The sequence below is a fragment of the Perna viridis genome, chromosome 3 (assembly GCF_037379345.1).
Source record: "Perna viridis isolate PV_CMFRI_1.1 ecotype Kerala chromosome 3, ASM3737934v1, whole genome shotgun sequence".
Taxonomy (NCBI): domain Eukaryota; kingdom Metazoa; phylum Mollusca; class Bivalvia; order Mytilida; family Mytilidae; genus Perna; species Perna viridis.
Window position 1 is genome coordinate 50,805,068 of NC_142447.1, and position 27,908 is coordinate 50,832,975.

A 27,908-nucleotide genomic window follows, 5' to 3' on the forward strand; every position below is an offset into this window, starting at 1 on the left:
ACTTATTTCATAGACTCAGCCAAATTCAGTAGAATCAAATTTGGCAGATGATGCAGCTTTAACATTGATAGTCTCTCCTGAGTATCCTTGTAAGTTGTTAAATAATATATGAAAAATATATATATAAATATATCAATTGAGGATTAAATGAGTTAATTATACTTCATATAAACCACAATCTTCATTTGAACTGACGACATCCATTTTATATACATATATATTTAGGGCATGTGAGGTAATCAAGTATCATTTATCAAATTTGAAAATCTTAATAAATCATAGCCGCTTGTGTTATTTTGGGGCCTTATTATGATTCATGATTGACAGTGCAAACAGTCATGATTCATGCAACACACAAAACATAAGTCACTTTCTAAAGGCCCAAGTACCGTGAACCACGCTCCATAAATTGGAATTATAACTTTAAAGTTCTTATGGATGCCGTGGAGGACTACGCGAGAAAACGGATGAAACGAGAAAAGAAGGCATTGATTTTATGCCAGAGTGGTTAAATTCCATGAGGTCTTTAATTTTGAAACGAATGAACGTTTTAAGTAGGTAATGAGTACCAATGCCATATCAGTTTTCAAAGACCCCGATGTAGCAAAAACATTGTTTACTATACATTACAAATATGTTGTCGTTCCAGCAGAAAAAAGCCCAAAACAACATTGTTTTTGTCTGCAAAATGTTTTACATCCAAAGTTTATTATCAGAGGTAGACGTAGACAATAATAGCTGTGAAAAGACCTATACTGCTACCATACTCTCGAAAGAAGAGATTGTGGAAAACCATAAATCTGTGCTATCCTCTTTTGGTCTGTCTGCCAAGGACGATGATTGTGATTTACCATCTATGTACTGGATTCCTAAATTATACAAGAATCCATACAAACAACATTACATAGCTGGATCTGCAAAATGTACCGCCAAACCTTTTTGACAAAAGAGGGTCTGCAGTTCTACCACACCACTTGTTATTCCCGTAGTGGTATTAATTCAATGTGGATCCTGAAAAATTCGAAAGTCTTTTGGAGACAATCAGTTCAAAACTATTACCAGAATATAATAGCATTAAAATCTATGATTTTTCAACATTGTATACTTCTATTCCCAATACTCAATTAAAATCCCGACTAAAAACATTATGCATCGTTGTTTTTCAAAAAAAGATGGTACACCTAGATACAAATATATAGTTCTTGGTAGAGATTGTAAGAAGTAATTCCAAATCATCTTCAAAATATACATAGGGAGATTTTACAAAATGCTGGAATTTGTCCAGTGTGATGGACGCGTTTTTCAACAAACGGTCGGCATTCCAATGGGAACACATTGTGCCCCTCTACTTGCTGACCTATTCCTTCGCTCTTGTGAGGCTGACTTTATAGCTGATCTGTTCCAAAAGAAAGAATATCGTTTAGCTAGACCCTTTAATCTCATTTTCCGCTATATAGATGACGTATTATCTTTAAACGATCCTAATTTCGGGGATTTGATACATCGCATTTACCCCAAAGAACTTGAGATAAAGGATACTACAGACACTGTGGAGTCAGCCTCATATCTTGACCTACACTTAGAAATCGATGGTAAAGGAAAACTATTGACTAAACTTTACGACAAACGTGACGACTTTTCATTCAGAATTGTCAACTTTCCATTCATCTATGGCAGCATCCCTTCAGCACCTGCATATGGAGTGTTCATATCACAACTCATATATTATGCCAGAGCTTGCCGAAACTACGCAGATTTTTTGTATCCCGCTAGAACTCTAACAAGTAGGCTTCTGGAACATGGCTATGTTGCTACAAAATTGAAGTCATCACTACAGAAGTTTTATGGTCGTCATCATGAACTCGTGGATCGTTATGGTGTATTAATCTGCACCATGAAAACTGATTTTTCAACGGCTCGTAATTTTCCTTTCCTCGTTTGTCTACCCCGGACTTGACTTTTTATTAGCAACTAGAAAAACAGAGGACGCTTACCCTACCGGTGCACCTGGTCTATGCTCCCAGTTTTTCGTGGAGTCCGAGTTGCTCATTTGCTTTTGTTACTTTGTATGTATGATTTTAGTTACTTTATGTTCTTTGTTGTGTATGTCTGTTTCCCATGTCTGGTCTTTGTCCCTAGATTGTATTCTTTTGATTACCGCTATAACCTTGGTTCTCTTGATTATTCTTTCACCAGAATTTGTAATGATAAATAAGGACGTATGTACATCCGGGTAAAGACTGGAACACCATGGCGATGATGCACAGACTTTACCCATACAAATGCCTCAAACAAAAAATAATACAATTATACACGTGTACACGTGTATGGTTGTGTATGTGTGTGTGTGTGATAACTTTTCAGGCATCTATGATAAAGATATTTTCTCCAGAATCTGCTTATTCACCAGCTGTAATAAAAGGAAGTACAAGATCTATGTATGTATGTGTGGTTGTGGTTTTATTTGTTTTTATCATAACCTGTCAGTAATCTGCAACATTTCGCACGAACTTTAAGAACTAAAATCGGGAACAAATGAGCAAAAAAGGGTACACTTATTCATTTTTTTTCCAATAATATCATACCCGCTTTCCAATTCTTGCAGTTCTAAAGTGCTTGACATTTTAGAAAACCTGTTTTTACAGTTGATTTTGGGAAGGCACGCAATTTTTTTTTTATGAAAACTGATACAAATGTATATTTTTTTCATTATGTTATCATGGCTATAGATTTTCATGACAAAATATAAAAGAAAACCTATCTTTTTTATGGATCTCTATAATAATATTATATGTGTGTGTGTGTGTGTGTGTGTGTGTGTGTGTGTGATAACTTATATAATGTAAGGTTTTGAAAAATATTTACTTTTTACTGAAAAAACTGTGGGATTTGCTTGTACGTACGGGGCGCCGAATGGAACTTGATCTTTTTGTAATCAAAGTCAATTTTCTGTACAAATTGAATTCTGTCACAACATAATCATTTTTGTATTTCAAAACTATGTTACACAGACTTGTTTTATGATCACTTCATTTTTGTAATGACGAAATTCATTTTTTGAGACATAATTCAATTCTGTGTCACAAAATTCAACTTTGTCTCACAAAAGTCAATTTTTTATGCAAATTAGTTTACAGAACCTTTGGATATGCAAATGAATTCAAAATGTGCAGCATCATGTACACGTGTAATACGAACTTAAAGCATTCCCTGCAATACAGTGGGTAAGGTACGAATGTGCACGGTTATAATAAAGCACATAAGTAAAAGAAATATCGGATATCGTAATCGTATAACCCACTATATCACTTAAACTTGAATCTCGAGATAGATCATTTGAGCGTTTGTAAACGAAGGGGAAACGAAAGTTTTCCATTTCTGGTCTTTGTCCTTTGATTACCGCTATAACATTGGTTCCCTTGATTACTCTTCGACACGTATTATGTCGTTTTTTCATCTCGCCCGACTTGTTCCACTCAACCGAATTTCTGGTGTCATACATCAATAGAATCGGAATGAAATAAGGAATCTATCTGAATCTGGCAAAAAATCGTGAAGGATAGTGAAACAAAATAATCTTTCGCCGACTTTGACAGATTAACAAATTCCATCGCACAAGATATTTCTAATATGATTTTCTTGGCTAATCTGACGATTCATTTCTTTTTCCGGGAAAATGTGGGACAAATACATTAATACAAATTATCCTATCAAATTTTAACAAATTTGGTCGTGATTAACCGGTCTGGCAAAAGCATTCTATGGTTGAGTTGAAAGATGTCAGGAAATGACCACGTGATTCACCAGGGAAAATCCCAATAAATCGAAAGCAGAAAAATCGTGTATTCATAAAACCTGTTCAATCAAACAAAACTCATAGAAAACGTATAATAGCAATTTTAGTCATTTCAAAACAGTTTTACTGTAGAATGCAACTTAAAAGATTATTTAATTTCACTTAAAACGGCCTTAACCGTCCTGCCTTGCTCAAAGTAATCGGAAACCTGTGTCTGCGAGACCATTTACAATATACAATGAGAAACCTTCTTACAAAATCGTGATGAGACAATTCATTTGCATATCCAAAGGATTCTGTAAACTAATTTGTATACAAAATTGACTTTTGTGACACAAATGTGATACAAAACTGTTTTTTTTTTTGTGACACACAATAGACTTTTGTCTCACACAATTGATTTTTGACAATTGACACAGAATTGACATTTGTGACACAAAATTGAAAGTTTGTAGTATGTTATAAATTTGGTTAATCTGAATTCATTTTTGTTGAACAAAATTCACTTTTGTCTGTACAGAATTTAAAATTTGAGTACAAAACCAGAAGAGTCCCATTTGGCGCCCCTAGTACGAGTGTCTCAATAAACATGTAGCTTTATTTTTTTCATGAAAGATTATTCGCGAGTATTCGTGTGATAATGCCATATTGCATTATTGCTGATTTCGATTAACATATTTGATGTTATTATTACCCATAAACCTTTTAGTATCTACTCCTAGTGACTCTTGCAACAGATATCTATCAAGGCGTACTTGTTTTTTGCATAAGGCATGGGAGTTTTATTAGACACTATTTATTTGCGCAAACACATTTACAGTAAATGGTTATGGCATGGAAATAAACAATACGAAACAATCATAGAGACATTTATAATGTTACATATAATCGTAATGATGGTGGTGTGACTGTGTGATGTAATTTGATGAGCTGTGAGTTTTTCCTGATGAATTACAATTTAAAATATTTGATATATACTTTATAGTAAAGTTTGGTGATGGAGGAAGACAAGTAGGGCATGTTCAGTTTTTAAGTATCGTTGCGATGTGTAGTGTGAGCACACCGGCAGAAATGAAATTCATCTTCAATGGGGTGCGTATAAATTGAGCGACATTGTCTTTTCAGCGACTATCTTTTGAGCGACGCTTTTTGAGTAATTGCGTATATCATTTGAGCGACATCAAATCAATACAAAATATAAAAACGGCATATAAATTCAGCGATTTTTTTTATTTTTTAATTGATTAAATACAGATGTACATAAAATTCACATCAACGGTCCACATGTTGAAACTGAGGAGTGCATGGCCTTTGATATTTGCTCAAATACACCTGAAGACCCACGTGCTACAAAATTTGCAGATTATATTGTGCATAACTATACAGAGGCAACCTCACGTTATCCTCCGATGATTTGGTCAGAACCAAGACTTGATGTTAAACGGACAACAAACGGATGCGAGTCTTTTTACAAGCAGTTTAGTGAAATGTTTTATAGCCATCATCCGAACATTTATGATTTTTTGGAGAAGGTCAAACTTATCCAGACATACAACAGTCTTAAGATAAGAGCTTCCATGCGACCAATGCTTTTGACTATTAACGAAAAGTCAAATGTGCAGCAGATGCGTGAATTCCAGGAACAGTACAGAGCAGGCGATATCTCAAGACTTGAGTTCGTTAAACTTATGGCATACAAGTCTCAGCCGGTCATCAATTTATAACGATTGTGTACATAGAAGTTTTTAATAGTACATTATTTTTAACAATTGTAAAGTATTTTATATAAACTATGTGGTTTCAGTGAACTATAAACAAACACAATATCCTGCTCAAAATCCTACTTCCACCTCCCCGTGGTGAGCAGGGGACACTGACTAACGGAAGAGGTAATAGGTATTTTTCTCAGGTAAATGTCGCTGAATTTAAAAAATAAAAAGTCGCTCAATTTATATGTGTTTTGTCGCTGAAAAGATCATGCCGCTCAAATTAAAAAAATGCAAAATGTCGCTCAATCCATCATCTCCCCTTCAATGTCCCCAATTTCGCAATTAATTTAATTATGGTTTTAATTAACATGGTAAAATCATCCTTTAATTACCGTAGAACACAATTCAAATGCCTATCATCCCATGACAAATCCCAACTACTAAATTATCTATAACATAAATTAAAATACTTTATAAACAATTGCATATTATTCTTTTTGTCAAATACGGTATTGTTATTGAATCATATATGAATTGTTATTGTGTCGTTTTTGTATTGTTTGATACAATATAAAAAAAAATACAAATGTTTATTTTTCTGTTGACGGTTGATTATTTCACATTAAAAACCGAGTATTTATTTTATCGTTATTATTATCAATTTAGATCGAAGATCAGAATTCATGTAGCAGTCGTCAGAGCCTATATATTTGTAAAGCCTGTTAGCATCTGTAATTAACTCTTACAACACCACCACCGGTAAATAGTTCCATCGGCATACCCCCTGATGATACAAATGCAGATAGTAAGGCCCCTTATATTTATTTCTAATATATCCTATGTTATTTACGCCAATAAACAAACTTATCTAACAACTTTTACTGCGAAGTTATATCCTGATAAATTTGGTTTGAAATTACCCCGAATTATCCATGTAGCCGTTATATTACGTTCCCTACGATCATTCCTGGAGAGTAGAAGATAAACGGGTACAGAGAGGGACTGGATTATTCGGGTTACATGTACGATCCAATTGAAAATAGTTGACCTCTAACCTCTTACTAGTGCATGTCGTTCATTTCAATGCATTTGCTTGAATGAACCAGTCCTTCACTGTCGCTTTATTCAACCATTTGATGATAAGGTAGAAATAAAAACCCTGCGAGATATATAAATAGCCATCAAAACTAGAAAGGAAGTATACAGAGAAGTATTAGGTACCAATTGGAGGAGCGGTCTTCAAATATTTCATTTAGGCCCAGGTGGATTCAAATTTTCACTAAAAAGGGGACAGTGGTTACGATTAAACTTATGTAAGAAAGAAGGTTCAAAGCTATTATTTGCCTTTCGTTGTTTTTTTTTTCTGTTTGCCAATTTTTTTAACAAAAGAGTAGCCCAACCGCCGTAACCATCCTGAAGTATCACCCAATGTATCGTGCATTTAAAAAAAAATGGAACCCTCCTTTGCATTAGACCGAAAAGCAGGTCAAGACTGTGGCAGTTATGTTAATGTACGTGTTTCTGAAACTTAGAGCAAAACAAAACTAAGCGCTTTTAAGTGACACATAGATGTCTATGCGACAGCACCTGAGATATATTAAGCGCGTTTAAGTGACACATAGGTATCTATGCGACAGCACCTGAGATATATTAAGCGCGTTTAAGTGACACATAGGTCTCTATGCGACAGCACCTGAGATATATACATGTACCTCATCAACTGAGGAAAAGTTGTAGCTACTTTAGAGGACAGAATTCATTTCAACGATTGCGGCTTAAGTTAAAATGATTTGGTTGACATTTCCGAACTGGATGTCGATGAATTGAATTTCGACTTGAAAAGTTAGAAACTGTGCAAGGCAAACTAGAAGATTGTAGTTCAGCAGTATGTCGGAGAGTTTTGTATTAATTCATCTAAGTTTTCAATGTACTAGTAAACCGACATCGAACGTGAACATTACGCAAACTAGCGAACTGCTTCGATACCTCGTGAATTTTGGCAAATTGAAAAGCATTCGTAATCAGTTTGGTGAATTTAAAATAAAGTTCAAAATAAACCATTTACAACAATAGGCTTATGTTTGGATGTGTTTGAACTGGACCTCCGTTCTCTCCTTTTAGCTTAACCCTATTTGCAATTTCACGATTATTTGAGACGTAAAATATCAAAAGATCGATATGGATTCAGTACATGAATACTTTGATCATTATTGGTCGATCATTCTCTGAATACTAAACATTATGATAATGCTGCATTGAAGCATAATAGGTAATGAATCCTTACACAGTGACGAGGTTCAGTTCAGGGTCTGGGATGTTAACCTATTTTGACACTAGTTTCAGTGCTAAATATTTAGTGTTTTTGGTTTCTAAATTGAATGGCAAATATGTCTTTTAATCTGAAAAAAATTATGGAAAATTGAATGAAATATTAAACAAGAGGATCCCGGGAGCCTGAATCGCTCACCTGGTTTAATTTTTGCCTTTCAAGGGCAATAACTCTAACAAGGAGTTGTCCGACAATTTTGACTCCACGAAGACTTTGGTAAGACTTATCATAAGGATCATTTTATCAATTGAAAGTTTCATTCTATCTGTTATAATTTTCAAGATATTGACGAAAACTGCTAAACGTATTTTTTTGGCATTTCAAGGGCAATAACTCTTACATGGAGTAGTCTGACAACTTTGATTCCTGGAGACTTATGTAGGTCTTATAATAAGAATCATTTCAACAATGGAAGTGTCATTCTATCTATTATAGTTTTTAAGATATTAGCTGAAAACTGTAAAAAATCACTTCACCTTTGAAGGACATTAACTCTTACATGGAGTAATCTGACAAATTTGATCCCTTGGAGACTTTTGCAGGCCTTATAATACGGATCATTTCAGCAATTGAAAGATATTGGCTAAACCTAACGGTTTTGGAGATATATGCAAAAAAACCTGTCTGACCCCTATGCTCCATTTTTACGACATCCATGTTTTTAACCGACCAAATATCCAAACGATCATTTTGTTTAGGATACCCTTAAAACAAAAATACCAACTTTCATTGAATTCTGTAAAGTAGTTTCCGAGGAGAAAATTTTTGAAAGTAATATCAAAGTGTTATGTCAGAATTCGGTTAAACATTACGGTTTTGGAGATATATGCAAAAATCTGCTGTCTGACCCCTATGTTTTATTTTTAGTAATGGCCGCCATTTTTTTAATAGATCAAAAATCCAATCGGTCATTTTTTGCAGAATACTCTAAGGAAAAATCCATTCAGTAGTTTCAGAGAAGGTGTTTGAAGAAATTGTTCATATATTTTGAGAAAATAAAGAACAAAATATATTTCATGTATGTAGAGCCTTGGATAATGATTTTTTTTTTCGGCGCAGATATTGTTTAACCTTCATGTAATTCTCATATGCGATTTAGAGATGTAGGAAGAGTGCTTTGTCTGCAAACCTACCTCCCCTTCCAATGAGAATGCGCTGAAATGCGTCCGTAAAATTCCTATTATTCTATATGAGACTTGGTATCTCTGTAAAGTCATTCAGGGATTTTTATGTGGTTTCAATTACTGCAATCAATGATGCCATGGCGCCAGGAGATATCGTGTGTTTTGTACTTGGACATGTTCTGTGAAAATTAATGATAAACGTCAATGCTTTATAGAGTCCCCTTACTTCATTTCTCTTATCTCAAGTGGAAATTTACAAAATACTTCACTCTTAAGACGAAATGTTTGTCTTTTAATTTACAAAATGAATTTATCATGAGGTATTGACATTATTTTGCACAAACAGCACCGCTTGTCGTAAAAGAGTATTAAAATATTGTACACCACTGACATTTATTAAAAATTTCTCGTCTTTAGGTTTTTAATCATCTTGGGAGACTGAAAAAAATAGACATAAAAAGTTAGTGGTGATTTTTACAAGTGATAATCTCTAGACAACTTATGTAGGTACATGAAAGCAAATATTACTTCCAAGGTAGATATTATTCTTCTACACCCATGGACATGGTGTTACACATTGTATCAACGTGGATATCAACTAGACATCAGCTTCAAAATAAAGTGATATAAGACTGTTGAATATATAAATATATATATATATATATATATATATATATATATATATATATAGGGCGCTGGTCTTAGAGTGCAGGCGGTGTTGCCATAGATGTCACAGCGGTACGAGTTCGAGTCCCGCGGAGGGAACGACCAAAAATTTGCTTCGCAAATTTGACAGTTCTAACATCGTTGGGAATTTTTCATACCCTTCTATATATATATATATAGTGATTAAGATGTCTTATATAATACAAAGAATATCTGATATATTATATGACCTATGTAAACTGACGAATATGAAACGGATTGCCATAAAATCTTAATTAATTAAGGGAAAAACAAACGGGCGTCAAGTTTTCAAACCATTTTTGAACAACAACAAAGGAACAGATGAGTGCTGAACCTAAAACATGAACCCCCGGGTGTTAGCAGTGTTTAAACTTAAAAAAAAATATAGCTAATCTTTCTAGGAGATTATAACATCATGGCATCTTGTAACATCCTCCCAGGTCAGGGTTTTGAGTCCACCTCCGCTCCCTCAAACGAGTCCCGCGGAGGGAACGACCAAAAATTTGCTTCGCAAATTTGACAGTTCTAACATCGTTGGGAATTTTTCAGACCCTTCTATAAGTTATCTTCCCTGTATTAATTTGATCCGATGGAGCAGTGTAGCGAATAGAGTCGTCACATTTTGAGACGTTGTATATATATATATATATATATATATATATATATATATATATATATATATATTTATATATATATATATATATATATATATATATATATATATATATGTGTGTGTGTGTGTGTGTGTGTGTGTGTCTTTCTTAGTTGTTTGTGTGTTAATTAATAATCTCTAGTTAAATGAACGCGTTTTTATTGCTACTATTATTATCCGTTTGTTCCTTTTTTAGCTCACCTGAGCTATTATCACCACTCTGCGTCCATCGTCGTTGTCGTCGTAACATTTTTTTTTTCAAAACTCTTTTCCTCTGACACTACTTGACCTATTGGAACCAAACTTGGTTTGAATGTTCTTTGGGGTATCCTTCATAGAACTGATATGGGGATTTTGATCCGTTGAAAAACATCGCCACCGTTACTAAAATAGAACATAGGGGTCATACAGTAGTTTTTTGCATATATCTCCAAAACCGTTAGGTTAAGCCTAACTCTCTCAATTGCTAAAATTATCCGTATTACAAGGCCTTAAAAAATCTTCTAGGATCAAAGTTGTCAGGCAGCTCCTTGCAAGAGTTATTGCCCTTGAAAGATGAAAAATGACGGGTTTTTTTTTCAGTTTTCAGCCAATATTTTGAAAACCATAATAGATGGAAAGAAACTTTCAATTTCTGAAATAATCCTTATGGTAAGTCCTTCCAAAGTCTTCTTGAGTCAAAATTGTTGGACAATTCCTTGTTAAATTTACTGCCCTTGAAAGACAAACTTTAATCAGGTGAGCGATTCGGGATCCTGGGAGCCTCTTGTTTCATCAACTAGTCGATCCTTAAAATTAAAAAAAGATATTAAAAAGTATTTATGTTCGTTTAGTTGATTAACAGTCTACTAATGACTGACTACAGTGCCACTAATGACTGACTACAGTGCCACTAATAGGGACTCATCATCACATTTAATACATATGATAATGGTTATTTTATGTATGATTCTTCATTATATTTATTTGTATATCAAAACTGTTAATATCTAAAATTTAATCTCACCTTATAAGCAATGAAATATAAACCTGAGATATAAAGTCTTGTCTGTTTCATTCTGTAGGCTCATAAATATCAATTTGAGAAAAAAACTGTGGGCTTCATTGGTGACGCCATATCAAATCTGTTTATTCATATACTTATTTCAGAAAGACAAAACTTATTGCACATTTATTGTTATTAGAAAGTCGGTATTAACTCACACCATTAAGATCAATGGATTTTCTAGGGATGATCATAGCATTAGATTGTTTAGTGAGTCCTCTCTACGAGTACCATTCCAAAACATGTGGTCGGACTACTTTCCGAAAATCCTACAATGAAGACTTTAGACTGATACAACACAATAAAGTCGATAATCTTTATGCACAAGGTTTAAGCCCGTATCAAGTCGGTACTTAACTTCATATTTTATGTAAATATTTGAAAAATATGTATGATGTTTGGTTTTCCCTTTTAATGTAAAAGAAAAATATTCATCCGTTATAGTTTGCAAACTGCACACTTAATGTTACTTAAAGTTAACATTGTAGATCAGGGCTACAATTAGTCCTGGCGACATATAACGAGAAGGCATTTTAATCAAAGAAAATTTTGATGATAGGATTGGAGATTCGTTTTGCGTCTTTTTCCGCTTTTGCCTAAAAACTTTTTAAATTGTAATATTGTGTACATTGGAACATTTGAAACATGTAATTGATTTTTTAATAACATGTCTTCCTTGTAAGGTTATACGATCATTCTATGAACCTATCAAAAAGCATTACAGAAAAGAATAATATTTACATTCAAATTAAGACACCGCTCGAATTAGGGGTTGGATTTTGTAACTCGACGCAAACACATCTTTGGGACCAGTTTAAGTACTGACTCAGTTCTCGTTCTCGAAGTTTTCATCAATTATATTTTACTTCTGAGTTAACTTGGTCCAAGAAAATAAACACAGAAGTTGTTGTCGAAACATATGTGCATTACTTGTACAAGTAAAATGAAGCAAATGAGCTTCGCATTCTGGATTGTTGTGTAAATGTTACAGCTACAAAATTTTAATAGGCACAAATGGATCCTTAAATTTGTTTATACAAGTACTTGTTAGATACAAAAGCTCAGAACTGAGTGCATGAATTGCAATATGATAAACAAAAATTTTAAAAAATGCAAAACAAAAAATATAGTTTGTTGAGAATTTAACATACATATTGCATGTATTTGCCTTCTGATAAAATGCTAATATTTTGATATTTATTCAGAATATTGCCATGTATGATAAATACCAATATTTAAGTCTCGTTTCTGTCAGCGACGTAAAACCTTTTAATGTCTTATAGTGATGGAGTGATGACAGGTGAAGGGTAGAGAGCGACGTCTCACCCCCGGACGCAAGGAAAGTCTTCTCTAAGTCAATATTTATCAGATAGAGTGATAACATAAGATCAATATTACTCAGACTCGCTGTTACTCCACAGGTACTTTTGGACAAATTTGGACCGACCAGAAACCTCTCCGGTATGCATAATTATTGGGTTTTTGTTTTAACTGTGTGTATATGTTTGAATAGATATATGTGTGTGTGTTTTTTTTTCTTTGTTTTCTTTTCTTTTTTTTTCTTTGTTGTATTCATTTGTTTTCAATTTTTTCAAGAATATGTAGCCAATTTCGCTTGCTTACCGTTTTTTTTTTTATTTTTAGTTTATTTTTAAGTTCTTAGTTTGCAGTCGTCAGTCGTGCAAATTTATTTTTTAAATTCTTTAGGTCATATTCTAATTGGGTAGACACATTTAGCATAAAAATTTTGTCACATTTTTCCGCTCTCTTTTTCTCAGATTTTGTTAAGACATAAACTTGAAAGAGCATTAAATGAAAATATTTGGGAAGACAACAGACAGAATTTGTATAAAAGCACCCGTCATTGTTTGTTCGTTCATAATCCTTTCTCTTACTTTTGATGGATAGTTTATGAGCAAACAAACACTTCAATTTGGATTTAGATTAGAAAATAAATGTTTATAGAGGGTACCAAAACCCACAAATTAAAGCTAATTTTCTATATTTGCTGTTCGACTAATATTTTGCAAATCACAAGTCCTTATCGCCGATGACAGATAAATTTTTCGATAAGTAATTAGCTTAGGTAAAAATCGAAGATTTAGAAAATACCTTTTGTTTTAAAGGAGTACATAGAAATGGAGAGTCATGTAAAGACACAGACTTCGAGAGCCACAAAAATTGACCCAAGGTATAGTTTATTTATATATTTTACTTCTTTGAAGTGCCAGTTTTCAATTTCTACAAATCTGAGGTCAAACATATTCTTACACCCTTATAATTCTAATAGTTTTTACGACGTATTAGGGATATGATAATATTTTTATTCCGTTATTTCTGTATCACTGTCCATTCATTTTTCTTGATTTTTTTTTATACAAATTGAACTTTCAAAATATGTTCTGCTTTTAATAATCTTCCTCTCCGGTCTTGATTTAAAAAAAAAATGACAAACATAAAAACGCTGAAAAATATTTCTCTCAAATAATCGTTATATGGGTATATTTTTTGTTAGTTTGTTCCTTTCTTATTTTATTGTGTAATTAATAATCATTTTCGAACTAAACTGAAAATAGCTACAAGAATATTTTTAAGGTATACCAGTCTCGCTATTAATTTGGCAACTTTTATGAATAAATTTAGTAAGTTCGTTTTTATGAATTTTTATTTCGTCACATTTTGTAAAATTGTCAACTTATTCTAATCCTATGAGAGTAATTGGTAAAAACAACAGAAATTAACACTTAATACCACATTTTGAAAATCCTTCTCGAGAACGAATCATTTTTGTTTCCATCCATTTTTTTTATCTAAAATCAGCGTTCTAACGTATATTCATATTACAGATCTTCTGACAATAATGTTATTATTGAAAGTGATTTTTTTTTACCTAAAACAAATGCAAAAACATTAATTCATTTTTACATTCATGTCTATAATAAACAGCATATACATGTAGAATTCATTATAAAACAACGGTCCTCTCTCTACAGATAGTATTAAATGTTATTGTACATACTAGTATTCTATTTTGTCACAAGAAGTAAAATTCAAGATTTTGCTGAAGTGTGCTAACTTTCACAGAAATGGAAAGGTTTAATTAAAAAAAAAATAAGGAAAAAAAAAACAGGTAAACTAACCACGTGAATTAGATTTGTGGCGCAATGAGAGAAACACGTTAAATATTCGATCATTTAGTTTAAGCAACAGATACAAAACGACAAAAATAAGAAAGAAAAAAAAACACATTTGTTTTCTTTAGGGGTAAAGCTTATATCCGATCGATAAGAAACATCCCCAAAATAACAAACGATTAACAACAATGCAGTTAAAATAAGGGAATAATGCAACGTGAAAATGGAATAATTTCCGTTAGAGAATGTGCGGAAAGAGAAGTGTAAAATACCATTAATCATTAAAACGAGCAAACAAATGCTAAGTATGAAATAAATGATACATGTACTTCGATGAAAATAAACTATTAACTTTGGTTTACCAAATCATTTTCGTATACTAGGAACATTCTGTCATCTGTACACATAGAACCAAGGAGAAAAAAAACAATTGAAAAATATGTCGCGTACATCATATTCCACAAATGTGACTCCATGACTCCATGACACTGTTTTTCTTTATCTTATATCATTTATACAAGAACTGTCCTCATAGAATTATAAAAAAATAATAATAAACTTTTAATTCCAGAAAACTGAATACTAATTAACACATCGTTTATAATAATAATTTAATAAAATCTAGGGTACCATTTTCATTGATGGAAAAACCGATTTCATTCAGATGACAAGGCGACTAAATGTCCCACTCTCTTTAGTGTTATGTTGATTCAAAGCAACAACAATTAAGACAGGTTGGCAAATCTTTGAACATTATAAACCGACATGCTTTTGGAATGTTACTGAAACATGCGGAGACCGTTACGAAACAAGTCAGAAAACACAACAAACAACCAAACAGAGAAAACACGTGACACACACCCATCAATGAAATATAAACAACAACCCGAATAAAAATGTACCATAGACCTGGAATCAAATTTAATTACAGGTCTATGTATATATGAATGCCCAACACATCGAAATTGAAGAAAAAAATAATTGCGACTTTCTAGATTGTGTTTCTTTATTTCTAGTTAAAAAAACTTCTAATTTTTCCCTGTAATTACTAGTGATATAAATAATAATAATAATAATAATAATAACGTGCATAAAAAATAGATTGTTTCAATGCTTTAAAGATTCGAATGTGTTGCGTATGGGTCATGTTCCCGAATGAAATCTACAATGTATTTCGATTGGTTAAGTTCGAAGATTATAATTCAAAGGAGGTAGTGAAAAATGTGATCCTGAAATTGAAAGTACATCGCAATTACACTATAACTTTTTGGTATTATAACCTTGAGTTTTCCTCGCTTTACGCGTGCAGTTAGTTTAAATATATTAATATATATATATATATATATTTCAAGAGTTAACAAGGACAACAAAGCTTATATAAGACGAAGTCCATTTTCGTTACATGTTATTTGACATTATTTTTCTTGGAATCTATGAAATAATTACATTTTTCACTGAAGAAAGGATAAAAAAAATTTAACCTGAATTACTGAGTAGAAGTTTTCTGATTTACAAAAAAGTTGTATCAATAAAAAAAGAAGTTTTGAATTTTCACTTGTGTTGTCTTCAGTTGCTAAATGAAGAATATCCATATATACCTGAACCTGAGCTAGGACTCATCCGAAATTCAACAAGAAATCACTTGCAGTTGTAATGATCATTCTGAGAAACATTTACATTTATGAGAAGTTATCTTTTATTATTTTCTTTTTTCATATTTGGTTCATTGAAATGTATGCTATATTATGAATTAAGTACTAGCAAAAACCGTTCTGTCGGCTTGCTGATTGTCCATGATAACATTCCATATAGCACAATCGTCGTATTAAAGTCTTAATTTGTTTTTTTTAAAGTATTAATTAATTTTTATGTAGATGAAAAATGAAATAAGGACAGATCCTGTAAATAATATGTTATATACTAGACTTACTTTGATATGATTCAATCCATTCTAACTAAGGACGGGATTATAGACATGCCACCGTCTAAATGCTTATACTGAACAAATTCATATTTTCCTATAATATAAAAACAAAATGGAATATATAATTCACAGTTCGTGTTGATTTTAGTGCTCAACTGGAACACGCGACCGGAGTTTTAACCCTCCAAACAGTGGATCGTGACGGGGAGTGTGATCACGATTCCCTCTGTTACTATTGACCAGACTTAAAGAAACCCACTCCAACTTTCTCAAATGTTTTGTTTGTCTTTTCCACATTGTAACATGACACGCACGAATTTCTAAATTTGCTTTCTCTAATTACACGTTCTACTTGTGTTAGATTATGTTCGGAAATGGTTTCATTGACTTTCATACTTACATGTATGTAAGCAGTAACAGTCATTCAGGCAGTTGAATGAATCGGGATCGTGGCTCCTTAATTTTGGACATTTTTAAACAGACTAACTCGTCTTCTTTTTGGAATAGTATACAATCTGTTTTACTCTCCAGCTACCAGTAGATGTTCTACTTGACTTAAGTCAAGATATATTGACAACTCGCATGATGAGGGAGAAAGGTTATTAAACCAATAAAATGGAAAGATATGTTCATTTTTTTCATCACTGTGCATACTAGTATTGTATATTGTCATCTGATATTGAGGAATGTTGAATTCTGTTAATAGACTGAATTAAGTGGATTTTCCTTCTAAAATTAAAAAAAAAACTTATTTGGTTATAACATATCATTAAATGTAATTTCATTTTTAACAAAAATGTTCCAGTGTATCTTTTGGAACAGTTAGAATTGTTTTTGTAAATTCGTGTTGTTTCTGGTTTTGTTTGTTTGCTTAAATGAACAATCAACACGGGACTAAACCGAACAATCAACACGGAACTAAAATGGAACAATTCATTGCTTTACGTGAAGTTGCTGAAAAGATTATTACATATACATGCAACAAGTTCTGATGTTTGCTGTAGAAAGGCGCACTCGCCGAGTATTGAAGACAAAATTCAATAAAACGATTTTTTTTCACGTACACACATTATATTATTTATATCAGATCCATTTTGCCTTCAATTTAACGATGTCTCCCTCGTGGAGGGATAACAGACAAACAGATTAAAATATGTCATAATACATGAAACACTTCAGATAAGATAGGAATTTATAAGAGGTTTGTATACTCATTTAGAATACAAGTACCAACACATTATTTAAATTTTTGATATAACAGAGCAATTATTGAATATGCAGTCATGCAATACACATGGGTAATAGTAAAGGAACAGAAGGTTGAGAATGAATAAGTTGATGTTACTGTCATCTCCAGTTATACTGGACCGGGTATTTTGGTAGTAACGTTGTCCTGGTGCACACACTATAGATTGAAACGGCGGCTATATAGAATTAAAAAAATATATATTATATAAAATAAAAATAATAAAATTTAAAAAAATATAATAACCCTGTAAACACATATGGAGTTCGAACGAACTGTCTTGGAATATTTTACTTATACAACACATGGGGGCATACAACCAAACGAACTTGTACATTGGTTCACGGGGGTCTGATGCGTTAACTATAATCAGAACCCCGTGCTGCTGGAAGACACCAGTTTGCGCCAATTTTGCGTCCTTTTTATTGGTATGCTAGTTTTGCGCCACTTACTTTATACAAACGGGAAGTAATTTGCTTAATGAATTTAATACTTGATTGGTTCTTAGTATGTTTGGTGGCATGTTCTATCTCACCTAGTCTTATTGCGTAAGATCCTACACTGTTCATCTGTAAATAGGCTGGACTGTTTTTTTTTCTTTCCTCGTTTTTATCTCACTTGGTCAACGGCCACGTGAGCCATTGCCATCACTTGGCGTCCGTCGTCATCTGTCGTCGCTATTAACATATTTTTTAAACTCTTCTCCTCTGACACTGCTTGACCAATTGAAACCAAACTTGATATGAATGTTCTTTGGGATGTCCTGCATAGAATTGATGTGGGTTTTTTTGATCCGTCGAAAAAACATGGCCGCTGTTACTAAGAGAGTAATCAAGGGAACCAAGGTTATAGCGGTAATCAAAAGAATGTAATCCAGGGACAAAGACCAGACATGGAAAACAGACATACACAACAAAGAACATAAAATAACAAAAATCATACATACAAAGTAACAAAAGTAAATGAGCAACTCGGACTCCACTAAAAACTGAGAGCATGAACCAGGTGCACCGGTAGGGTAAGCATGTAAAAATATAACAGGGGTCAGACAGTAGTTTTTCGCATATATCTCCAAAACCGTTAGGTTTAAGCTAAATTCTTTCATGGCTGAAATGATCCTTATTATTATGACTACAAAAGTCTTCAGGGATAAAAGTTGTCAGATGACTCCTTGTAAGAGTTATTGCCCTTGAAAGGGGAAGAATGTTGTTTTTTTTTTACAGTTTTCAGCCACTATCGTGAAAACTGTGATAGATAGAAATAAACTTTCAATTTCTGAAATGATCCTTATGATAAGTCCTACCAAAGTTTTCTTAAGCCCAAATTGTTGGATAACTTGTTAAATTTTATTGCCTTTGAAAGGCAAAGTTCAACAAGGTGAGCAATTCAGGCTCTTGTGAGCCTTTTGTTCTTTTTTTTCTTTTATTTTGTGATTTTTTCTTGCATCACACTATTTAACTTATTGATTTATTCATTAAGAACTACTTATGCTGGAGAGTACATTTCTCCTCATTACTTCTTTCCTACTCAATGCTAGAGGTGTTCAGAAATCCGATTTGGAGTATGGAGGTACGGAATTCCAACATTTAGCGTTGTAGGAGTACTTCTTGTTATGTACATAAAAATACGTGGATAGGTGGACCCAAATGGGTTTCCCATTATGGCGCAATTAAAACAATTTAAAAAATGTATGTGGCTAAAATGACACCTCTCAATATATGTAATTGGTGCAAAGGGATGCTTCCCGTGCAGCCTCGGATTTAGTGTGTTATCTGCTCGTATTTGGCAATGGCTTCGTTTGGCATCATGATTTTAAGAATGTAATTGATCCGAAGCAAAAAGTTGAAGTATTGTTTCTGAGGACGCTTACCGTACCGGTGCACCTAGTCCAGACTCCCAGTTTTTAGTGCTCATTTACTTTTGTTTCTTTGTACGTATTATTTTGGTTATTTTATGTTCTTTGTTGTGTGTGTTTGTTTTCCCTGTTTGGTCTTTGTCCCTGGATTACATTCTTTTGATCTCCGCTAGAATCTTGGTTCCCTTGATTACTCTTTCAGTACAAATATGTCATGTTGAATGACTGGCAGTATATCTGATGAAATATCCAAAAAAAAATGCGGCCGCATATTTTAACAAAATGATGTATTTTGTTTCTTGGTAATTGTTTGTATTTTGATAACAGTTTATTTGGGTGGTAAAAATTTCTATTGTCTGTTATCCGTTTGGTCGGCTTTCTATAATTTTTAATCGCATGAATTACAGGGTATATTAACAATATGATATATGTTGATTTTAAAAAAAAATCATACCAGGGGTATGTGTTCCTTGTGGCAAATATATCAAATTATTGAATTATTTCTCTTTTAAGTTTCAAGTCAAAGAGATACAGAGACAAACTGAGGACAGAGATAAAAGGATTGGAGGGTCTTATTCCTTTAGACAGATCCTCCCTTCACAGAAAACTGGACAGTCAAACTGTCTTCAGACTTATCATTTCATTCTTCCGAATTAAAATGTTTTTCAAAGGTAAATATGACTGAGTTAGGAATTAAAGTTAATACATTGTATTACTTACTACTTGTTGGCCAATGGTTCATACAATATAAATGTTTATTACATATTGACGTTAATTTCAATACTTAATTGGTAACAATTGAAAAGTCCTTGACTTAGGGACAAAAATCATATATAAAAAATTGAGATATGATTTTTTTTTTACATTTAAGGCATCGGGTTGGTCCAACATGACCCTACAATAGCCAAGGAAGAGGAAGGTCAGTCGTTTGTTGACAAACATTTTGGTGCAAAACAAGTCTTACAGGTATATTTATTCAAAATAATTGAATAACTCGTGAGACAGTGGAATAAAAAAAGAATACCAAACTTGAAATCTTATTCTTGTGTTATGTGGTAATGCTTTCTACTCAGGAATTTTCCTGATTAAACGGACTTTATGTAGCTTAGTTTTAAGTGTAGTGATATTCTATATATATGTAGCTACAGAATCAAAGTTATCGACTCTGAGGTCTACATTCATGCACAACGACATAGATACGTGCGTTTCTTCAGCGATTTAAGCATGTCGATGGATTGTTCTGACAAATCAGAGGACCATAACCGGAATCAATGTTTTAGTAATTAGTGTGCAGTAATTCGGTACAGACTCGTCCGTCTGGAGGCGTCATGCTGTTCTTGAAAAAAAAAATATTCAGTTTGTTATAATGTCTTGAAGGATAAGGAAGATGAAAACCACTATAGAGGAGAAAATTTCTTTTTACATAATTGAGATGGTGACCGAGTAAAATACCTTATTTTTGAAGATACTCTAGCGATTGAAGTGGAAATATTAAGCTTACATCTCAAATGTAACGCAACCCAGGAAGCAACTAAATGATGTCCTTAAAGACAGCATTCAATTTAAATAACATTTACAAAATAAGTTTATTTTTGCAGTGCTTGGATGGGTTTCTCCTGACAGCATTTACAGATGGTACTATTGTTTATTCCACCGAAAACGTTCTACAGTATCTTGGTTTCAATCAGGTAAATTTATCTCCATGGGTTGGTTTCAATGTTCAATGACGAAATGTTCAAACAGATGAAGTTTTGCTACATAGTTCGGTTTTCTTCCAGTCAGTGTATTTCAATGAAATGAATCTGGTCAGGTTTCATGATTTGTTTCATTCAAATAAATTTTGCTACATAGGTTCAATCTAATAAATTAAACCCCAATGTGTCAATCAATGTAAAGATTCATGCTTTGGTTTCAGTCAGGTATATTTTATTCAAAAGCTTCAATCAGGTAAGGTTTAGTTTTAAGTTGTCACCAAAACTAAGGTTAAGCTTCATGGTTTTGGGTTTGCGGGTAAATTTTGATTCATGCAGTTTCAACCGAGTAAGATTTAGCTGCAAGGTAACAATCAAGTACAATTTAGCTTCGTGCTTTGGTTCCAGTCCGGTAAGGTAAAGCTCCATTGTTTGTTACCAAAGTAATACAGACTCTAAATACAAATTAGTTTGTGTTACAGATGTATTGAATAAATTTTGTTGTTGGGTAGTTACATGGCTGTGTGGTTGTTTAGTGTACACACGTTTTCGGCGCTCAAAAATGTATCACCATGCCAACGGTTTAAATACTTCTGGTCACTTTACTTTACATTGATGTTGGTTTTAATTCTATGGTACCAAACACTGCATAATTGATTTGTTTTGTTTTTTGTTTTGTTTTTGTTTTTTTTTTCTGCTGGAATGTTTTCGACATTAGTACTAAAGTACTATTAACTTTCACTCAGCGTTGCTTTTGGATATTGTGGTAATAGTGGTATACTGTGATTAGTCAGAGAACTTCATTAAGATATCGCGGTACGTTTTTGCTTGGGTTTAGAACCACACTTACGCTGTTAGAACCACAGAGTATTTATCGTTGTTGTTGTGTTAAGGTCCGCTGTGTAGGTATAACAGTTCGCTGTTGTAGGGTGAAGAAACACTGTGTAGTTATAGTTACACAATGCTGTTGGTCATGGAGCAACGTTGATAAATTGTTTGGCGTTATTGTTTGTTTCTAGGTTGACCTAATGCATAGATGTTTGTATGGTTTAGTACATCCTGAAGATCATGGTGATCTGAAAAATCTCTTAGAAAATAGATTCATGAAAGATGCTTTGAAGGTTTGTAAATGTACCAGCTCTACAACTATTTAAACGTAAAAACCAACATTTTTCCATACATGATACCCGTTTTGATGAGTATGAAAGTTTGAAGAAAATACATGATATAAAAAAATAATCACACATGTCACAGAGAATTCTTAAAAAAAACGAAGAATCATTTCAAGAAATGTGTTATACTTGCATTGTCAAGATGTCGAAGAATACTTTGAATATTCTTTCAGCACTCGGGTATGAAGCCCATACGTTATGCCAGAGCTTGTCGAATCTACGCGAACTTTTTTTCTTTCAACTAGGCGTCTGGAACAGGGTTATGTTGTAACAAGATAAAAGTCACCACCACAAAAGTGTTATAGTCGCCTTCATGGACTCTTGGATTGTAATGGTGCATCCATCGGCACCATGAGAACCGATTTGTTCACTGTGTCATAGTGACGTTATTTAATTTATGAACAACTCGGCAGTTTTTTTTTTAAAGGCAAATGACCTCAGTTTCTCAATACCGTTGCACCTGGTCCATGCTTTTATTTTTTAGTTGGGTCCGGTTGATCATCTTTGTGCGTGTTATTTTAGCTATTTCCTATTCTTTGTTGACTCGAATCTTTCTTTGTTTCCTTGATTGCTCTTTCACCATTTAGCCTACAAAATACTGTTCCAATAATAAAATTCAAATGATCTTTTATGCACAGAACGAAGATAACTGGAGACAAGTGTCATTTATCTGTAGAATGAAATGTTTCAATGGAACATCAGCAGGATACCTGGTAAATGTAACCAAATATAGTGGAATAGTAAATTCTATCTGAGTAGACATCGTGTCCGACATTGTCAAGGACTTAAAATGTTAAAAAAAAAAAAGAGTACGCTTTAAAACAGTGGTGGGTTCTAGCGGTCGGATCCCTCCTTTTTGTCGGATAAATTTTGTAAATTTCTTATTAAATTTTGAGCAAAAATGAGCAAATAATTTTCAGAATTTCTTGATCCGCCCTGAAAAAGTCACGTATTTTTCAAATGATTTGAACCTAATTGGGTGTTAATTGATAGAAAACTTTAACACCATTTTTGTGAACTAACTTGGATTTGTAACACCTACTTATAGGAATGCAGAGACTCTATGGCAGTACTGACTACGTGGTTTCATTTTTTCGTTTTCATTTTGACAGAAAATCCATTGTTCTGGTTCCATACAGAGAGCAGAAGATACCCCGCAACCTAAGTCTAGTCCTGATGTCATGCTATTGTACTGCCAACCATTTATGTTGACTGGTAGTGACATTGTAGAAGACTTTAAACAAAATGTGTTCTGGAGTAAACACGATATGGGCCTAATCATTAAAGAGTTTGACAAAAAGTTTGTACTAAGTATTTCATAATATATGTTCCGCGGGTAACGGAAGATCAGGATGTTTGCTCAAGTTAAACTCCGCGTGTTCTTACTGTGTAGTAAAAAAACTGGAAGAAAAGAAACAGATTGATTTGTTACAAGTAAAACTAAAAAGTGTACGTTATTTATGCTTTTGCAGGTCAGAAGACATTATAGGTCTAAGTGATGATGACCTTAAAGATAAATCATTTTACCAGTTCGTACACCCCGAAGATTTGGCCACATTTGCAGCTTGTCATAAAACTCGTAAGTACTATTTCAGTACTATTTCTCACATCCTTTTCCACTTTACAGAATACTGTCTTATTCTTTAGAATTGAAGTTAGTACATTATAATACATACCTTGCATATGATTTCTGTTTTAAAGATGTATGCACTCGACTGTTTTCCATATTTCGATTTAACAGTGTTAATGTTACTTCAGTTACAGAAAGCACCGAGGTCCAGTCAATGTATTTTAGGATGGAAGCTAAAGATGGAGTATGGATTTGGCTCCACTCCCGGGGAAAGGTCATCTGTAAAAACTCCAAAAAGTTTTCTATTGTATTTACACATTGTCCAGTAAGGTTAGTGTTCTCTAATTCACGAAGATCAACCAGTACTTTGTACCTCTCAGAGACTATGTAAAAAGAAACCAGGCAGATCCTATAATATGTGTGTCACATGGTAAATTTGATCACACAATTTTTTTATTCAGTGTCATGTTAAAATCTTTTTGATGTCACGATTGTTATCGAAAGTGGATGCCTCTGAATATATGTTCATCCGTAACAATTCAACTAGATTATGAGATCAAAGAGTTATGTGTAATTTATTATTTCACTATCATTTCAGTTAATTACAAACAAACACTCATTTCTTAGAAAACGTGTTTGTGATCTCCAATGGGTTAAATTTATTGAATTCAAAATGTCCCCCCTACTGCCTGGGTTTTCTATGGACACCTTAAATTTACATCTGGGCGCTGTTTATTTTTTGTTTAATAATATTCAATTTTAATATGATGATATAAATCTACCAGTTTACAGTGACTTATTTAAAAAATACATTGAAAAGAAGAATAGATAAATATGAAATAATTATCATTTGTATTGCATACATATATTGCTTAATCCCACACATTTTTTTCATATGATAGAGAAGAAGACAGTACTTTCCTACAACAAGAATCCAGCCTACGACAGAGATATGCTATGAACGATTTGTTGTACTTCATACAATTTGGTAGTCCATACGCTCCGTGTTCTGGGGATGGGGATGACTGTATGAGCGATGACCAACATGGACCAGCGAAACTGAGTACGTTTTGTACCCCACATATGGGTTTCACTGAGGATGTGTCTATGGCATTCTATAACACATTGGATCCATGTCCGTCAAGCTGGCACACACTGAGTGACAGGCATTCTCCTGTCTTACCCTCTACACATGTAGCTCATAAAATTACACAAAGAGAAAAACAATTACAGTTTCAAGAATTTAAACGAAGACAACAAATGTGTAATCAGACTGTATATCCCGTCTACAACTCGTGTCTCCCTTATGTTGCACCACAACTTTATAGTTGCGATCAAATATCGCAAGAAAGGCACCCCCAAACCATAAACAGTGTCAGCGTTAAAACCGAACCAGTTGTAAATGCAATGCCAACGTGTTCAAATATAAATTGGAACGAACATAGAAATTTTCAGAATGGTTTCCATAGTTACACAGACAATTATTCGTCTCCATATTGTATCCCAACTCACTCCCATAACAATGGATATCAGGAATATGTGTATCCCAGCGTAAATTCATATCCACCGCAATACCCAACTACTTATGTGTCAACAGAAGCGTACTTCCCCCATAATATGAATCCAACTTATACAAATAATGAAAGTAAAATTCCTGGTAACAGTTGGTTCCAACAGGAGGAAATACAATGCAATAAACCCGAAATACCACAGAAAGCAAACAAAAGGGCAAGTATTAAAGTATCTATGAACTGTGATTATAGTCGTCTAGGACAGGCACCAATAATTAACAACACGCAGTCCAGAGGTAACATTCAAAATAGAATGACTCGAATCAAATCCGAAGATAGTAGCAGCGTGGTACATTACGACATTGAGGCTTCTGTTCACATGAAGATCGTAGAAAACACGTGTAGAGACAATAACTGTGTCAGAAACAAGACACATGAAGTAGATCTTCCTTCAATCGGAAGTCTATTCGAATTTTTAAATGAATAAAACTTTGTTTAATTTTATTAAAATTTTACTAGTACGTCAATCCAAAGATAAACACATATATCTAGTAATAAAAACTGTATTGTACACGTTAATCTTCTCGAAGAATTGGAATATAACGCATTTTCAGTCAAGAAAACCAATTTTAGAATCAACAATTAAAACCCACACATTGAATGATCTCCCTTTGGAATCCTCTGACAGTAAATGTATTCATTCATGCAATAAACATACACATACATCTCATCAAGTCGATAAAATGTTAAAAACTTGGAACACAATAATTATTAACTGCGATTTTAGTATATTTCAGTATACATATATATCAAGAACATTTCAAATCAAAGATTAAAGTCTGCAAAGTCGCTGATTGTCAAATATTCTATGCCACTGAGCCCCTTTGTCTGAATCGGATACTGGGTAATGTTCAACGCTAACCGATCATCTATTAATGTAAATTTTACTAGTACGTCAATCCAAAGATAAACACATATATCTAGTAATAAAAACTGTATTGTACACGTTAATCTTCTCGAAGAATTGGAATATAACGCATTTTCAGTCAAGAAAACCAATTTTAGAATCAACAATTAAAACCCACACATTGAATGATCTCCCTTTGGAATCCTCTGACAGTAAATATATTCATTCATGCAATAAACATGCACATACATCTCATCAAGTCGATAAAATGTTAAAAACTTGGAACACAATAATGATTAACTGCGATTTGAGTATATTTCAGTATACATATATATCAAGAACATTTCAAATCAAAGATTAAAGTCTGCAAAGTCGCTGATTGTCAAATATTCTATGCCACTGAGCCCCTTTGTCTGAATCGGATACTGGGTAATGTTCAACGCTAACCGATCATCTATTAATGTAAACTTCCCGTCCTCATACAAGCAAAAAACACACGTAGAACACGTGTATGATATTTAAGAGGCTCATTTTGATCTCGTATAAAGCTATGACGCTAACAATACTAGCGACTTAAAAAGCAAGCACTACTCCATGTTCTTAAATTTATCATGCTCAGAAGCCTGCTTACTCCTTTTCATCACGAGAAATATATACAGTATTATTAATCTCATTGGTTCATAATCATTTATTGTATTATAAGCTTACAGAAAACCGGATCTAGTGACCAAACTCAAGCGTGAATCTGTTAATACATACACGTGACATATTTCCAAGAACGATGTGCAGGAGGTCAGAAGTCAAAACTCTTCTATTAAACCTTTTCTTTCGAAAAAAATCTACTGATACACAAAGTAAAATTGATCTAGATGAAAACAAATTACTAGTGATACAGTACACGTATGCAACACTTTTAATTAATTTTTTTTTGTAAATGTTGCAAATGATATTGGTAAAGGGATTATTTTTTTAGACGAATCACCCACGTATAAAGAAAATTCAAGACGGTATCCTAAGAGCACAACAATCTCATTGAAACCAACTAATGTTGAAAATATTAACAAACTTGTAAATAGAATAACAATAAATCAAAGAATGAAGTCTTCAAAGTCGCCAATCGTCAAATATTCAATGCCACTGATTTTGGCTTGCTTTCAACATCAGAAATAGCACAAATGCAATATCGGGTGACTCCCAGGGAACCAGATTAAACAACTGAATATATATATATATATATATATATATATATATATATATATATATATATATATATATATATATATATATATATATATATATATATATGTGACCTATATAGTCAATTGTAACGAGCCCCTATGTCTGAATCGGAAATTTGGTAATGTTCAATGCTAACCGATCATCTCATCTTTTAATGTATCCCGTTCTCATACAAGCAAAACACACACGTAGAACGCATGTGAATGATATTTTAGAGGTACATATTGATCTCGTATGAAGCTAGAGCTATGAAGCTTTGACGGTAAACGCGGCACCGATCAGCAGTTGAATGTGGAGTAGTATTATATAATTATACA

The 27,908-nt window shown here is 33.2% G+C and overlaps 1 protein-coding gene across 1 annotated transcript; it reads left to right on the forward strand.

Annotated features, from left to right (window-relative positions):
• Positions 1–12,639: 12,639 nt before the first annotated feature.
• On the forward strand, positions 12,640–26,120 carry LOC148622781 (aryl hydrocarbon receptor-like). The gene is made up of 11 exons (XM_088572975.1): positions 12,640–12,803; positions 13,469–13,533; positions 20,015–20,172; positions 20,373–20,467; positions 21,100–21,189; positions 22,212–22,313; positions 23,003–23,077; positions 23,477–23,664; positions 23,837–23,943; positions 24,123–24,264; positions 24,837–26,120. The coding sequence occupies exons 2-11, from the start codon at positions 13,481–13,483 to the stop codon at positions 25,930–25,932; spliced, it is 2,106 nt and encodes a 701-aa protein (XP_088429101.1). The 5' UTR covers positions 12,640–12,803; positions 13,469–13,480; the 3' UTR covers positions 25,933–26,120.
• The last annotated feature ends 1,788 nt before the right edge of the window (positions 26,121–27,908 follow it).